The sequence below is a fragment of the Dysidea avara genome, chromosome 10 (genome assembly GCF_963678975.1).
Source record: "Dysidea avara chromosome 10, odDysAvar1.4, whole genome shotgun sequence".
In the NCBI taxonomy this organism is placed as follows: domain Eukaryota; kingdom Metazoa; phylum Porifera; class Demospongiae; order Dictyoceratida; family Dysideidae; genus Dysidea; species Dysidea avara.
The window spans coordinates 14,691,937-14,707,923 of NC_089281.1; the positions used below are offsets into that span (position 1 = coordinate 14,691,937).

At 38.8% G+C, this 15,987-nt stretch overlaps 3 protein-coding genes and 1 long non-coding RNA gene across 5 annotated transcripts in view; 1 reads left to right on the forward strand and 3 right to left on the reverse strand.

Moving 5' to 3' along the window:
* Positions 1-1,722, reverse strand: LOC136268536 (transcription factor NF-E2 45 kDa subunit-like). Its single transcript, XM_066063906.1, has 2 exons — positions 1,543-1,722; positions 1-1,243 (listed from the first exon to the last, which is right to left on the reverse strand). The coding sequence occupies exons 1-2, from the start codon at positions 1,603-1,605 to the stop codon at positions 185-187; spliced, it is 1,122 nt and encodes a 373-aa protein (XP_065919978.1). The 5' UTR covers positions 1,606-1,722; the 3' UTR covers positions 1-184.
* LOC136268542 (coatomer subunit zeta-1-like) lies at positions 1,657-14,497 on the forward strand. Of its 2 annotated transcripts, XM_066063917.1 has the most exons (8): positions 1,678-1,807; positions 1,855-1,923; positions 1,972-2,053; positions 2,104-2,195; positions 13,872-14,005; positions 14,060-14,111; positions 14,160-14,198; positions 14,384-14,497. In XM_066063917.1, the coding sequence occupies exons 1-8, from the start codon at positions 1,790-1,792 to the stop codon at positions 14,429-14,431; spliced, it is 534 nt and encodes a 177-aa protein (XP_065919989.1). In that variant the 5' UTR covers positions 1,678-1,789; the 3' UTR covers positions 14,432-14,497. The 2 variants fall into 2 exon arrangements, with proteins under 2 accessions (XP_065919990.1, XP_065919989.1); XM_066063918.1 differs by lacking the exons at positions 13,872-14,005; positions 14,060-14,111; positions 14,160-14,198; positions 14,384-14,497 and adding exons at positions 6,126-6,218; positions 6,271-6,322; positions 6,375-6,445 and having other exon boundaries at positions 1,657-1,807.
* On the reverse strand, positions 3,484-4,200 carry LOC136268544 (uncharacterized). Its single transcript, XR_010707021.1, has 2 exons — positions 3,883-4,200; positions 3,484-3,635 (listed from the first exon to the last, which is right to left on the reverse strand). It is a non-coding gene; the product is annotated as an uncharacterized lncRNA (long non-coding RNA).
* Positions 14,461-15,987, reverse strand: part of LOC136268524 (zygotic DNA replication licensing factor mcm6-B-like) — an 8,575-nt gene continuing 7,048 nt past the window's right edge. Inside the window, exons 20-21 of the mRNA XM_066063888.1 lie at positions 14,813-14,889; positions 14,461-14,637 (exon numbers count right to left, since the gene is read on the reverse strand). Of these exons, the coding sequence (XP_065919960.1) occupies positions 14,515-14,637; positions 14,813-14,889 (200 nt within the window). The 3' untranslated portion in view covers positions 14,461-14,514. The remainder of the gene's footprint in view (positions 14,638-14,812; positions 14,890-15,987) is intronic.

Sequence of the window (15,987 nt, forward strand, 5' to 3'; positions counted from 1 at the left end):
TTACATCATGTGTTACTATTTAAAGATACATTACAAGCCAAATATGAACTGTACAATAACCAAAATACAAAAAAGGAATACATTGACATACCAGAGTACAAATACGGTTATATCAGAACTAACAAATGGTTTAAAATAAACCAACCAGTTTATACACACCTCCAGTTGAGATGTGAACACATATCTACTGCACCACAGGAGCAATCAATACAGTGTCTGACAACAACACAATTTGGTGAGTGTCCGGTGTAACAGAGTTATCATGGTGATCACGATAATTGGTTAATATGACGTGCTCCAATCTGCGACACTCACGAGGATAATGCTCCAACTCAACTTGCAGTGATCTCTGCTCCTCCTTTAACATGGCCAGTTCCTCTTTTAAGCTGTCCACCTCAGCTGCCATTTCATCTACCTCTTCTCTCTTCCTTTTACGGGCTATCTGGGCAGCCATCTTGTTCTTGCCTTTCCTCCTCCATTCTTTCATGTAAGCCATGTCATTTTCAGATAGACCAGATCGATCCATTAAGTGGTTGAAGCTATCAGCAGGCATGTCAAGTAGCTTGTCTCTCTCCAGGGTTACTGACAGGTTTGGCTGGCCTGGTACGCTGAGTTTCACCATGATGTCACTACTAACAGGGAGGGTGTGTGGCTGCTGTACTGCTGGGGGAGGGGCTGGCAGATAATACGATGGTGTAGGATGTAGTTGGGCAGTAGTTAGAGTTGATGGCAGCTGCACAGGTGGAGATTCAGCAATGGATGGTTTTTTGCTAACTGGAGGCAGTATATCATCAAGGTCCCATTCTGGTAGACGTTCATCATTTAAACTACCAGCCGATGATGTCCCATCATCTGTTGATGAGGGGTGTGAATCAGCCATGTGGTCCCAGTTATCATTAGGAATGTACTCATCATTCACGCTCAACAGGTTTAGTAACTCATTATCCAAGTCAGGGAAGGAGGGCTCTTCTCCCAACACCAACTCAAGAGAGGGTTGCTCCTCTGCTTGTTCAGAACACAAGTACTCGTCATTAAGTACCACCTCATCTTTCTGTGTATCTACTTCTGGCCACGCCTCATCTTGTATGATGTCTTCCGGGGGTGGGGTGGGTAAGGCGGGGGCGGGAACAAGTAGCGGGAAAACCATTTGCTCTCCCCCTAGGCTAGACCCGACAATATTTCTCGTGTTCAGTAGCTGTTCTATCTCTGACTGGGTAGACTTAGACACATGACCAGCTGGATACTAAAAACAACACAGAGAGATAACCATCATTAACAATTGTGATGAAAAGATGTACAACAAAACAAATAGGCATGTGAAACCTCGGACAGCATGCGAACACAAAAAGTAGAGGACTACACTGTGGGCATGGCAAGGCAAAAACAACAACAAAAAAGACTAATTACTGTAATTACAAAAATAAAACTGTCTAATTTGTGCACCACTCTGTACAGTTTCGTGCTAGAAAAATTCTCTGAGAGGCAGAGATACTGGCTATTATATTAAAAGCGCGAATACCCAACACGCCGCACACGGCTAACCTGGCTTTGTAGGTAAGACAGTTTGCCCGAGCTGGTTGGCAACTGTATTGTTAATAGACCCATTTCTCAACGACTACAATCCTTATTCTACGTCTTAACTGAACGAATTGATGCTAAACCACTTATTAGCTATCTGAGTAAATGCTGACATGGGATCACGAGACTACAGAAACTTCTAGAATTCTATCGAAAATTATACCGATAGTCACCTGACGGTCAATTTTTTGTAGCGGAAGTCGGTCACACAATGGAGCTTCAGTCTGTGGTGAGTTCTCGAATTTGTAGCGTCATGAGACATGTCACGTGTAATAGGAGCCATCCCTAGTATCAGTGAAGGCTATACTGTTATTAGATAATGATGGTAAGAGAGTGTTTAGTAAGGTGAGCGTTATTTGAAGTGATTAACTACTGATAACATCGCCCACACAGTATTATGATGACACTTTCCCTAGTTTAAAGGAACAACAGAAATTTGAAGAGACATTATTCAACAAGACACATCGAGCCAATGGTGTGTAGCTATATCTGATTGTACATTATTGTGATGTGTTTGTATAATAGCCGAGATTGTCATGTTGGAGGGGACCACATGTGTGTACCGTAGCAATGTTGATTTATACTTCTACGTGGTTGGGTCACAAATTGAGAATGAGGTGAGTACAAATCAGTCTGCAATAAATTCATACTAGCAATGTGTAATGGAAAGATATTACTGGTATATATCAGTAACCACAATTCTATATTGTAATATCTATCATTATTAGCTGTGTACATACTTTGTGTACTTATCATATAGCATACATACACATCATGTGCCTGTTGTACTTGTATCATGGCATGTGTACTATATTATCATACATCACTCAAGATTGTGTACAGCCATACATTGTCATATCCATACTATTCTGAGGCAACAGTATGAAATTGTTCTTATATCATGGATTAGTGGGATTATATCATGGTGATCATGATGTTTAACTAAACGTAATTCATTGTCTGGCTAAGGGTAATGGCTTGGTCAAGTTATATTATTTACTGCACCATTTCCACTTATCATTATCACCATGAGATCACAGTACTGTAGGATTTAATGAACTCTTATACACAGAAACAATCTTCCACTACTATGTACTTTAGTGAAAGAAAATATAGGCTCCAATGATAAACCGAAATTCAGATTTATATTCATTTGCATTGTGGTTTAAAATAATAAAATAAATGGGCAAATATTCGTGCGTGATCATTTATTCAGTGGCACGTGACTAGTTCTCAGCAATTAACATAACGGAAGAAGACAATGGGGATGGTGGGGATACAAACTAAGTGTAGAAATAGCATTAGGTAGCCACTAATTGGTGAAGATGTACCAATGCTGTGGTCAATCGCCAGACTTCATACAGATTTGTGGCTTACTTCTATTTTTTTTGCACTTTCTATCACAACACATCACTGTGATAATCCTTTCAGAAAGAGAACAATGCTATCTTTCTCTTCTTGTATGAAGCCACAAACCTGTTTATGGTTATCAGTACTGTTTAAGTAGGGATCCCCCAAACATGATGCGCGCCGCCTAAAATTCCATCTCCAAAATCATCCTAGAGACATCTTATGCCACGAAAATCTCCTTTATGGAATAATATTAGTACATCTAACATGAAATACAGAATTAAAAACAAGAAAACACTTACCGGTGACTGGATACAGAAAATTTTTTTTAAGGGTGCTCTGTACAGTTGCGCGTATGGCTTCCCGTAAATTATAATTTCTCCTATAACTTACGAATGGATTGAACTATTCTGCTCAACTCTTTTTATTTGCAATAAGCTATCACTACTGCACATTTTAGTTCAAATCCCATGTCTTAACTCACTGTAGAAGGTGACTTATAAATTTTCGCTTCAAACTAGAACTAGTCCCACAGTTTATGCCCTAGAGACTTGATTCTTTAAAAATACATTATTGAAAACTGTACAAACAAACGTGCGTTTCTATTTTTGTTCTCTGGCTTCTCAGTCATCAGATACTCTTCTTCCGCTTTTGTGCTGGCACTAATCAGTCTTCTTTACCTCCACGCCATTCTTCGCCAGAAGGAGCTATCAAAAAAACGACAAACGCTCTTTTAATGCATAAATACCATGCTTGCCCATCTGAAATTTTCATGCCTATCGGGTCTAAAATGACGAACTAGTTCTAATTTTAGTATCATGGTGTAGAAACTGAGGCGCCCGCAGCTGTTCTGTGGCCACAGTTATTGTTTCTTAATTGCGTAACCGGAAGATAGTCGGTAAATTACGGATCGCTATATTCATTAGACCACGATGAAGAAGATACAACACTTACTTCGCTTCCTTCATGTATATCGCTCTTCTTTCTTCGTTTGTGGCAGGATATTTCATCATAAAAGACATTTTCTTGTTGGGCGCGCCACGCAATAAACAAGCCACAGACTAATTAGATAATTACTGGTGACCATGGGAATCCATTAGTAAACTCCAGCTGTGCTAACCTCAGAAGCCATACGCGTAACTGTACAGAGCACCCTTAAGCCACCATTTTACGCCACAATAACAAACTCACCGGTGGGATGTGCCTTTTGGGGTTCCGACAAGTGTAGGCCCTCTGCGCCTTGTTTCTTATATCTTCAATCAGGCTGCTTGTCTTCTTCATCCAACAAAACCATATCGAGGCATTAATTTTCCTCAACACTTTCTTTCAGCAGCATATTTAGATGCCGCAGAATTATTTCAGAGCTGGATTTCAGAAGTGCTTCAGTCCCGGCGCTACTATAAGAGGTATACTAGTTCCTTCGCAATTGGGATCCTGTTCACGATAAGTTCGCGACCATGCCCATCAAATAAACATCTATAGGCGATAAAGTGCTGAGACTACACCTTTTAACAAACTAGCTGTTTACTTACCAGTAAACAAGATGACCTCACTCCTTATTGGTCTATAGCTAGTTGAGATGCTCTAATACAACAGTCACTCTAATACAACAGTCATGTATGATATTCTAATAGAACAGTCACAAGTTGCACTGTAACTAGCTGTGCTACAACAAAAAAAACAACTAAACAAACTAGTATTTTTAAAAAAATTGTTAATTTAAAAAATGAAGTAGGGATCTATGCAATAAAAGTAGTGAAGCAAGAGATGAATGATGGGTATTACAGCATAGCTCGGTGGGAAAGTCCCTACTTTGGTACATTAGCTGTTCAATGCCAAAGTAGGGACTTTCCCACCGAGCTATGTTGTAATACCATCATTCATATCTTGTTTCACTACTTTTTATTACATAGATCCCTACTTCATTTTTAACAATTAAAAAAAAATACTAGTCTTCTTGGTTTGGATACCTTAATTATATTCATGGCAAGGAAACCTTACACCAATCATTTGACTAATTATATAACAAAGATTTGGGGAGTTTGTAAAAGATGGAATAAGGAATAGCGGAATAACGGAATAACTCGCATCACAACGAACGGGCATTTATATGGCTTATGCAATGTTAGGGTGATTGTACTGTTACAGCTGTGAACTCATCCTTCGTAGATATCCTTACAATGTAGGGTGATTGCGTGTACTGTTACAGCTGTGAACTACACTGCTTCGTCACTCATAGATGTCCTAGCGAAATGATTACTATACGCTCTTACTACTACTGTATGTAACTAAGCTAGAATATACAGTAGTTAGCTATTAGTTTCGTTTTCGAGTCTTCATCCTTCCAGTGGAGGGATGAAACGAAACGACTGCCACGCCCCCTTTGCTCATGACGTTGGTACCATACTTAACATACAGTACCCGCTTACGAAGTGCAAAATTACATTTGATTATAGCTCTTACTAGCAACTACTGTATGTAAAGTATGGTACCAATGTTGCAAGCAAAAGGGGGTGTGACAGCCGTTTCGTTTCATCCCTCCACTGGAAGGATGAAGACTTAAAACGAAACTAATAGCTAACTACTGTATATTCTAGCTGTGCTAGCGCAATGATACTTAGCTACATACAGTAGTAGTAAGAGCATAGTAATCACTTCGCTAGGACGGCTATGAGCGACGAAGCAGTGTAGTTCACAACTGTAAAAGTACATGCAATCGCCCTAACATTGTAAGGATATCTACGAAGGATGAGTTCACAGCTGTAACAGTACAATCACCCTAACATTGCATAAGCCATATAAATGCCCGTTCGTTGTGATGCGAGTTATTCCGTTATTCCGCTATTCCTTATTCCGTCTTTTACAAACTCCCAAAGATTTGAATACTGAAAACATAGCAAGGATGCTTCATTTGTGAAACCAAATTTGTGATTGGCTGTCTTTCAAGATACTAATAGCACACTTGATTCTAGCATCTCGATATCCATGGCTGTTCAATTAGAGTACTTTGTTGTTAGTGTGTGTTCTTTTAGAGTAGATGTATGTTCTATTAAAGCAATTATTGCTTTGTATATGCCCTTGTGTTCGGGCAGAGCACACACGTTAGTATGTGGCTCCTTGTTTATACTGTGTTGTTTTTTGCTGCCTTTCTAACAACAGCTCACAGCATTATCAAAGCATACTTATTGTCTGTTTAGCAACTACAATTTCTAAGGGCCTTATGGAGTAGTATGTCAAAGCTAGCACAGTGGTTGAAAGGTGTTCAGTCATCATCTGCAGGGGCTGTCAAGGTTTGTATGACTGTCTATATCTCTGCAAATGTTAGCCTGTAGAACTATCAAGGCACTTGTAGGTCTGCTGGTACCTCAAGCTACTAGCAATACTGATAAAAGGGGTGAAGTAGCTGTTTTCGCAAAAGTGTAGATATTGCTTGGTGTGTTTTTTAGTTGCCTCAGCTATCTTGACAGAAAAATACTATTTCACATCTTGGTCCACTATGTAGCAGTCCATTCAGGTGTAAGAGCTGCTGGGTATGGCATATGGCACTGGTACGCCTGTGAAGAAAAATACTCTTTTAAAATTGCATCCAGATTTGTTAGAAACTCTCTTTTACAAGGGCCAGCCGTCCAAACGTTTGGTAGTGCTGTGAAGTCCTTGAAACACCAGAACTGTTTATCAAAAGGTGCAAACATGTTTACAACATAAAAACATGCTTGTTCCAGTACAAAACCATTGGGAGTGAACACACCTTTTTAAAAAATATTATTATATTTGGTGGGGGCTCAACTGAATACGAACTGACTATTAGTCCTGCAATGTGTACAGCAGATATCATCAGTTGAAATTTTTCTATTAAAGTTAAGTACCATACAAGGTGCAATCCCTTGAAAGTGCTTTCATTACTCCCATATAATGGCCACCAGAGGGACATTATCCTTTGCAGAGGATGAAGCCAAACTTGATATTGGGTCTGCTTGGCTGAAACTGCACCACCCACTGGCAAAGTGGTCATTCTATAACCGATACAATCACTGCGATGGTACTTCTGAAGGTTTGCTGGTAGAAGTGCATTGGCAATTTATCTGAAGTGAATAGAAGATGAGTCATGGAACATGTGTAGTGGTAGTGTCTAACCCATACCCACAATCAATTTTTGTATGTGAGGGTATATTATGTAATGTACCACTCTGCGTGGGCAGTTCAAAGGCACCGCCAGTGCCATAATTTGTATATTGCACTGCTGCAGACCGCAGCGAGTGCATTATAACTTATAACGCACTGGTTGCGGTTTTGTAGACCACAACCAGTGCATTATAAGTTATAATGCACCGACCGCAGTGCAATATACAGATATTGCACTGGCTGCGGTTTTGTGCAGCATAGCACAAGTGCCGGTGGCGAAGACCACTACGACACCTCACCTAATAGGTGGAAAGACACTTCACAGATCACTCGAATTCTTTTATAGCCCGACATGTAAAGGTCGATTGTGGGCCATAACGTCACCAATACGTATAATGTTTACAAGCAGCCAATGGCGATCGAATAAGCCAACGCAGGTGGCCACAACTCTAGTCTACATATATATAAACGTACTAATACACCTTACTAGTCTGGTGCCATCTTAGCCCAGATTAAACTGTAGTCCACTTCGACAATGACTCAATAAAACAAATATATTCTAAATAATACTAACCTTTACGTTCGATTGTGGGAACCAGTTTTGTCATGCCACCAGATTCGAGTTTAGCCAGTATGAATAGTAAGAATTAGACTAGTATCGTTTAGTAGTTAGGTTTTGTTTACTTAAACCGTCTATTTAGCTGCTTTTTTTCACTCGAGAGAATCACTATGGTGATTAGTCTGGTGCTTAGTCTATATGGCACACTGGCATGCTGAGCACTACATGATGAGAGTCGAACAGCGAATGCAGGTTAGTGATATAACCCATAGCGTACTAGCTTTCAATATCTCAGGTGGCTGCAGTACTGCAGGGGGGAACGTCATCGCAACGTCCGGCTTGGTTACTCACAATCGAAGTTAGAAACCTGGCCTTTATAAGTGTTACAGCTGTCTTGTGAGACTCTCCCCACCTATTAGGTGAGTGGTACATAACAGTTATACAATGTGCACTCGTGCTCTGCCTGTATAACGCACTTGCCTTCGGGCCTTACAGCCCTCAGGCTCGTGCGTTTATATCAGGCAGAGCACTCGTGGCCGTTGTATAACTATATAGTAAATATAGTGTTTATACCGTACGTTATAGTTAAAGCACCGCCGCACATGTGTACGGATAATACAGCATGAGGGGGGGTGTCGAGAGGCTAATACAGCATGAGGCGAAGCTGAGTGCTGTATTTGCCTCGAGGCACCTCCCGAGTGCTGTATTTTTTCTACACATAAGCATAGGGATGTGCGATAATGAAAATTTGTTATCACGATAATGTACCTGATTATCACGATACTTGACCACACACATAAATACTAGTAGATACTATAAATGTCTCTAATAAATTATCACTGTGTCACTCATTATGCACTTGTGCTTGCTTTATAGTTACATCTGGAAGCCAGTATTATGACAAAATTAAAAGTATTCATTAAAATTATACCTGGAATTCTAAAATTTTCTCATTTCATGTTGACCACATGGAAGTTTCCTATTATTGCGATAATGAAAATTTTCATGATAACAATAACTTTTAACGATAATCGATTATTCACGATTATCACACAGCACTACATAAGCATAGGTGGTGCTTTAAGTGTTATATCATACAGTACAATAGCACTGTTATTGTACTGTATAGTAGGGACCGCAAAGGAGTAGGCGTGGCCCACAGAATAATATCACCCAAAAAGCAGCCTTAATTTTCCCAGATGATAATGAGGCAATATTGGTTAGGTAAAACCAAGAGTTCATAATATTATGTATAATGAGGAGAGTATCCTACTCTCATATACCCCTGTAGAAGGGCGTATCATGAAGTTATGACGTAACAACAAGATGTTGTGGTTTGTGACGTATGAGCAGCTGTAAAAGTGCGAGAATCGTTAGTACCATTCCACACCGCAATGCTCAGGATAGCCATATTCTCAAATGGCTTAGCAAGAAATGCCTACGAAGCGGTCTGAACCCATGAAGGAATGATTGTAGTTCAGTGAGAAACGTTTAGAACTGGAGTTAATTTGGTTGCTAGCGACGTTATTAGGCACGCATTCAATTGATATCATGTTTAACTAATGACATCATTAATTATACAAAGAAAAATGGACGAACTCAGAAGTGCTACGTCATAACTTCACGATACACCCTTCTACAGGGGTATATGAGAGTAGGATACTCTCCTTAGTATATATAATTATGAACTCTTGGTAAAACTAAGCCCAAACAAGCTTTCAGATCGACCCAAAACACTTTCAACAAGTTGCTACGGAATTTAAAAATAATATTATTTAACGGAATTTTCTACTGACTGACCGAGTAAGCAAGTAACTGACTGGCTGATGTCTTCAGACAAGCGTAACTTAATAATGGCTAAGGCTACAGGCTTGATTTTTTCACTGTTCAATGTTGCTTCGGCCCGAGAGGTGCCTTTTGGCATGCCACAGTACATACACTGTATTTCCCCGAGTGTGCTGTATTTGCTCAATTAAGTGCATAACTGTACCGTATTTACCCAATTAGCTGCATAACTGTTTTGTATGACTCATACAGTACAGTTATGCAGCTAATGTATGGACAATACAGTACGTGGCACTGCTTTGATCCTCCCACGCAAAGTGCAATATATAAATTAATGCACAACTATTGATTTGTTTGCTAGGTCCAACTCTAAAGAGAGTTGTAACCCAATGCAAACAATTTTTTGAATTGTGTGTTCATGTTTTTTTTTGAATTTTTTTTTTGAATTTTCTTAGCATTATCTGCAGTGTGGTGAGTAGTTTTGGAATATAGAGCTAGACAGCAAGATAACTGATTGTACCGCAACTATAAATTACAGATGCTTACATTCGCTGCCATAACTTCCAGTCTACAACATTGAAATTTAGCTTAAATTGTTCACCATGGATTAGCAAATCAGCCCTGTAGTCACTTACGTATATGGGTACGAAGGCAACTTAGTTGAAGAAATGACGACAATCTTGTATACATTTACCGCATCATAAACAAACACACATGACACGCATACTGTTGGGGCTACAGAAACGGAACAAAGGGTTCGAATTCTCCATGAGCAGGTGAATAAGATGGTATTGGTGTATAGTTTTAATTGATGAGTCTTCCTTTCCTGTGTACTGGCCCAATAAAAACTTGCGTACTTTTTCTTTATAGTATGTAAATTTTACTTTTTTTTAAATTTTGATTTTCTCAATATGCATGCTTGTGCGAATAAGTCAGGTTTTTGTTGAGACAGTCACATATAATATTGATATATTGTATATCGATTGTATGTTGAGGCCACGATATGTTGGTATATCATGAATGGTGATATATCGAGGTATATGGACATAAGGAATGTAATACATTTTAATGGCTTTGTTTTGAAAGTGTTTTGTTTTTTTTGCATTTGTTGGTACTGTTTGAATGACATATGCAAAATGACATAGAAAAGCCCATTGGTACATTGGCAGAGCAGTTTGGTCACACATCATCAAACATCTCATGATCTTAAAAGAAAAGTTCGATCCTGACACTTCAGTATCAATATAATGTGCAAATTAATAGTAATAACCCACAGCTCCCAGCGCCAGCTATGCAGCACCACTTTGTGTGGCTTTCCTAGCTAAGAAAAAAAGGCCATTATATGCTTTGCATGACGTGACAAAAAGGCTAAATAATAACAATAGCAATTTCAAATGTCGTGTTTGGTTGTGCAGTAACACATAGCAATACGTCATAGGGCTATGACGCATGACCAACCTCCTCCTCTTGTACTGTATGTTGGTAAAAACTAACTGGAAAAAGTAGTTGTGAAACAGGTCTAGAGATGGTATACTGTACTCAATGTTAGAAAGTTGGTTAGGATGTTATAATTGAAACCCACAATCAATTGTTGTATAGGAAGGTATATATAGCAATAAACTTTCTGTATGTGTATCCTATTCAATCACAATAATTGATTTTTTGCAAGGTCTAGCTCAAAAGGAGTGATGGCCCAATACAGTTTGCTCAGAGACATACTGTGGAGGGTGAAATTTTTCAAAAGATTTTTTTGTGACAATTGCAACACACCATTTGTTTATTTATTCACAAAATCCTTTATACAACTGCATGCTTCTATATATGGATATAATTACGTGAAAATAACAAGGAGAAAACATCCTGACCACCTGGTAGACTCCTGTAAGCATTCGAGCGTAAATCGGATGGCTGCAGGTTCGAGGCCACCTAGGTCCAGTCATGGATTTTTTCTCCTTTCTCCAACTTCTCCAACTTTTCAAACACATCTTAAGTAGCTAAAGTCTTTGAGCAGGCTGTAGGACCAGGTGTCCTACAGACCTTCAGCACTTGTGCTGTAAAGCATTAATAAATAAATAAATAAATATATATAGCCTGAATTTTACAGTGTTTGTAGGTGTCAATGTCTAAATTAATTTCTCCAAGGATAGCATATACTAGTAGAGCCACTTAGCACATAAATATGATGATTTTGTGCACTTTGTGAGAAAATCATCAAACTTAGCACGTAGTTTGTACTTCAAGTGGCATTCATTTTTGGATATAGTACCATTGCATATGTGACCTTTGGTGACCTTTATGGCCATTTTAACATTCATCATTTTTGTCTTTATCTCCCTCAAGCATTGTTTTACACCATTAAAGCATGAAATTAAAGGTCTTGTTGAAAGAAACAACTTGGTTTTTATTTAAAGTCAATCAGTAATCTCATTCCAAAGATATGAACATTTGTATTAGCCGTAAAATTTTATATGTACAGTTACCTCCCCATTGGTAAGTCACACCCCATAAATTTGAAGAATTTATCACTAATAAAATTTGAAGTGAAATGTTGAGCTATTGACTTCAAATCAAAATCAAATTGTTTCTTAGGTTGACATCTTAAATTTGGAACCATATTTTAACATGTAAAATGATGCCTCAGGGAGATGAAGACAAAAACGTCAAATTTTTAATTCAAAAATGGCTGCAAAGATCATCAACGATGGCACTATATCAAAAAAAAGAATGTTATTATAGGAGTGCAATTTTATGCTTTCTCACAAATGATGTGACTTTTGCACTATGCTGCTCTACTTTATCGATATTTTGAAGTTTTTAGTTTTCCTATATCATTGTGGAAGCACACTTACCCCTTCTGGGCAATCACAATATGAGGGCCTGAAGTTTAATCATAAATCGTAAGTGAGATGATTGAATGTAACACTGGTATTTCCTTGTAAGGCATACACAATACAGCATTTCACAGCTACACAATATTGTCTATAACACAAAATAGAAGAAAGGTCCACAATGCGGCTGCTCCTATAAATCCCAGCGTGCATCTCAAGTACCTGCTTTGACACATTAGGAGGAAAACAACACATGTGCCACTTTATAAGAATCCTGCTGACAATAGTATGAATGTAACACTGCGACAGGGTGGGAGGGCCTAGGGCAGTGTTACATTCACTCATCTCACTCATATAATTACGATTTAACTTTAGGCCCTTGTCAAGTCGAGCATTATTATTTTGAGAGATTCGTTCATGTAACACTGGTAGATTTTAAAGCTCTTATCCCATTGTGATTCTTAGCAAGTGGACTCAACCAAAACACATGGAACTTACCCAGTGGGTTAACCTACCGCATGAATTTTCCTGTAGCACTATTTGTACCCATACATAACCTAAATATGACACATTCCCAATTTTGTTTATTTTGCTCAGACCCATCTATGAGCTGAAGCTGAGATTCGCTATAAGCACACAGCAGGTACAACATAATGCATTGCTGAACACAATAGAAACTCATGTGAAAACACAATCTAAATGCAGTTCAGCTTAAAAGTTTCTTGGCATAGCCATCATCAGACATAGGGCATCAGTAAAGTGTTTTGAAGGTAGAATCCCTACTCCAGTCTGCCATAGACTAAATATCAGTCAGATGTACACCTTTGGCCAGTGCCGCTGAAGTACAAGCTCCCCTGACAGAATGAGCCGAGTAAATGCTACCGTCCACTCCTTCCAGTTGTAAAAGATCTTTCAGCCAATGGGCAATCCTCTGGAATGTAACCGGCTTGTGGGATTTGACATATGACAGGAACAGGGGGTCAGATGTATCCCAAGTGTTCTGCTGAAGCTCACGAGTCCTTTCCTCATACTTTCGGAGGCATTCCACCATTGTCCCCTGGAAATTCCCCAAAGAAGCACTCCTTCAGTGGTGCCCCCACTCTCCTTTTCTTTGTGAGGCAAAGTAACTTGAAAAGGACTCCTTCTGGCTTGTAAACCCTGTAACATAGGTCTAACGACTTTAACTCTGAGGTTCAGCTCACCAAAATCAGGGCCATTAAGACTTGCTTGAGTGTGCCTTCAAAGTGAGGTCCTTGTTCTCTCCAAGGTTCACTACATATTCTATGAGCTGGATCCTCAAAAACGATTAATAACTCAAGATTTCTACATTGCCTTCAAAAATCATCCTAGAGACATCTTACGCCACAAAAATCACCTTTATGAATAATATTAGTCCATCTAACATGAAATACAGCATTAAAAACCTAACGAGCAATAAGCAATACAGGAACCCCACGCGGCATTTTAGCGGGATCCTACTTAAACAGTACTACAGTTTGATAGAAGATAATTTGACAAAATTATGTTGTTTTTTTGTTCCATGCTATCATGCCGACCTGTCTCCTACTGTTCCTGTAGTCCCTGCACTGTTTGTGTTGTATAGTAATTTCCTCTTCCCATTAATTATTGTGAAATCCAATCAATTCCAGTTGATGTTGATGAGTGTCCTGACAGCCCTGTATGACACAGTTAGTCAGGTGTTGAGACGTCATGTCGAGAAGAGATCACTGTTTGACCACCTTGATGCCTTGATGTTGATCATTGATGAGATCATAGATGGAGGGTAAGTGGGTGTGGCTCATGGTAGTCACATGACAAAGCTATGCCTTCCATACAGGGTAGTCTTGGAGACAGATCCAGGAGTGATCCTACAACGTATAGCAATCAAGGTGGTGAGAGGTGTTTCTTGACATGACATGTAATTTGTTTTTGTGTAGTTTGATGATACATCATTCTCAGAGCAGTCAGTTGTGCAAGTGAGTGGGTGTGGCTGGAAGTGTTACTGGTTCTTGCACTCTTAATACCAATGGAACCTTAGGGTTAGGTTTGTTGTATGGTGACTAGTTAAATGGTTGTTCAATTGTTAAGAGTCCAATTAGGACACTTCCAGCCTAATTGTAACGTATGTTACACGTTGCTATGGCAATGGTGATCATTACAGGCACTACAACAAGCAAAGGACAGTCTAAAGTGGTCACTACTCAAATAGTAGCTGCACTATTTAGGCACTACGTCATATCATGTATACAACAATATTATTTCATTACTAAGTGAACATGGTGGAGGGTGTGTCTAGTCAGTAACATAGTTTGGATGTACAACCAAATATGGATCTTCATCTTCAGCATCTTTTGATCCCTCCTGTTGATCAAGTGATCCTTCCTTCTCCATCACCAACGGCAACAAGATATGATCCTATACACACTCACATAATCACACCATATAATGGTAGTGTAAGGCTAAGTGTGAGGTACAGCACTTTTTGGCCAGAAACATTCTAGGCTGTTATGCATGCCTTCCTATCATTTGAAACAATTCAAGATATTACTCATATCCTTGTACCTCACACTAACCAATGTATTGTGCTCACATGATGCATCAGTCGATCAATGATCTTCTCCACCAACATTCTCTTATCAGCAAGTTGTTCCACACTTTCAATGTCACCTGAGGGGATGATTGTGCAAACATAATCTCTACATAAACACATGCAACCAATTTTTAGATGTACAACCACTGCCACAAACTTTTTGAGTAACTATCCATTAATCATTTCTACAGTCAGGGTAGATGTTGAGCTCTATGCAATAGGTACAGTTACAAGTTTTATGGGTGTTCATATTCACTATCTAATGGTTGAACTGTCCCTCAAATATAGACATGTTTAACAAAGAGGTGTGTGGTCATAAAAACGTGGTGCATGCTACCATTTTTGTAGGGCAAAAAACAACAACTGGAACTTATCAATCAGGCAACAATAAAAATGGAGGATTAAAATCACTACTATACTTGGGCATGGTAAAATAAGTTATCTTCAGATGTTTCAAGTTTTTAGGAGGTAATTTCATGTTCATAAACTCCCATTAAAATATTTTTTCAGCAATTCCTAAAGTATGACTACAAGGTTTGTATTTCGGGTAGTGATTACTTTATGCAGTATTGCAGTGCTCAGAAACACTTCAATGACATTTGCCCTACATTGATTTTCCCTATCCTTTTGCCTTACACAAATTCGGATTGTTATGCAAAAATGATAGTGCCACACCTTGTTAAAGCCATCTATAGTGGTCATATTCAATGTTACGACAGACAAGGATTGATAGTCAATACACAGAAAGTTTACATATTACCAAGAGTCCATAATATATTACCCATGGTAGACTCTGCCTGTACAATGAATGTTCTATTAGAGTGTTTTGATAGTGGTTTTCATCCCATTGGACTTTATTATTGAGATTGCTATTTATTATTATTTCTCACTGCCCAAACTACCTGCTACCAATCATATAATTCTGCTCTAAGTGCCTGCTTCTAGTCCCAGTAAGTTATCTTATAAAATTCAACAGTGACCAGGCTGGTTATTACTGGCTGATACTATTGCTGTGGCTTGCTTGCTTTCTCCAGTGCTTTTGACTGTATTTGGCATTGCCACATATGATAAAACATTGTGTAGTGACAAGAATGTTTGCAAGACCAATAAACGTTTCAACAGCATTAATTTTATTGAAGCATGCAGTTTTGTATGATTGCACAATTGCTTTTCCT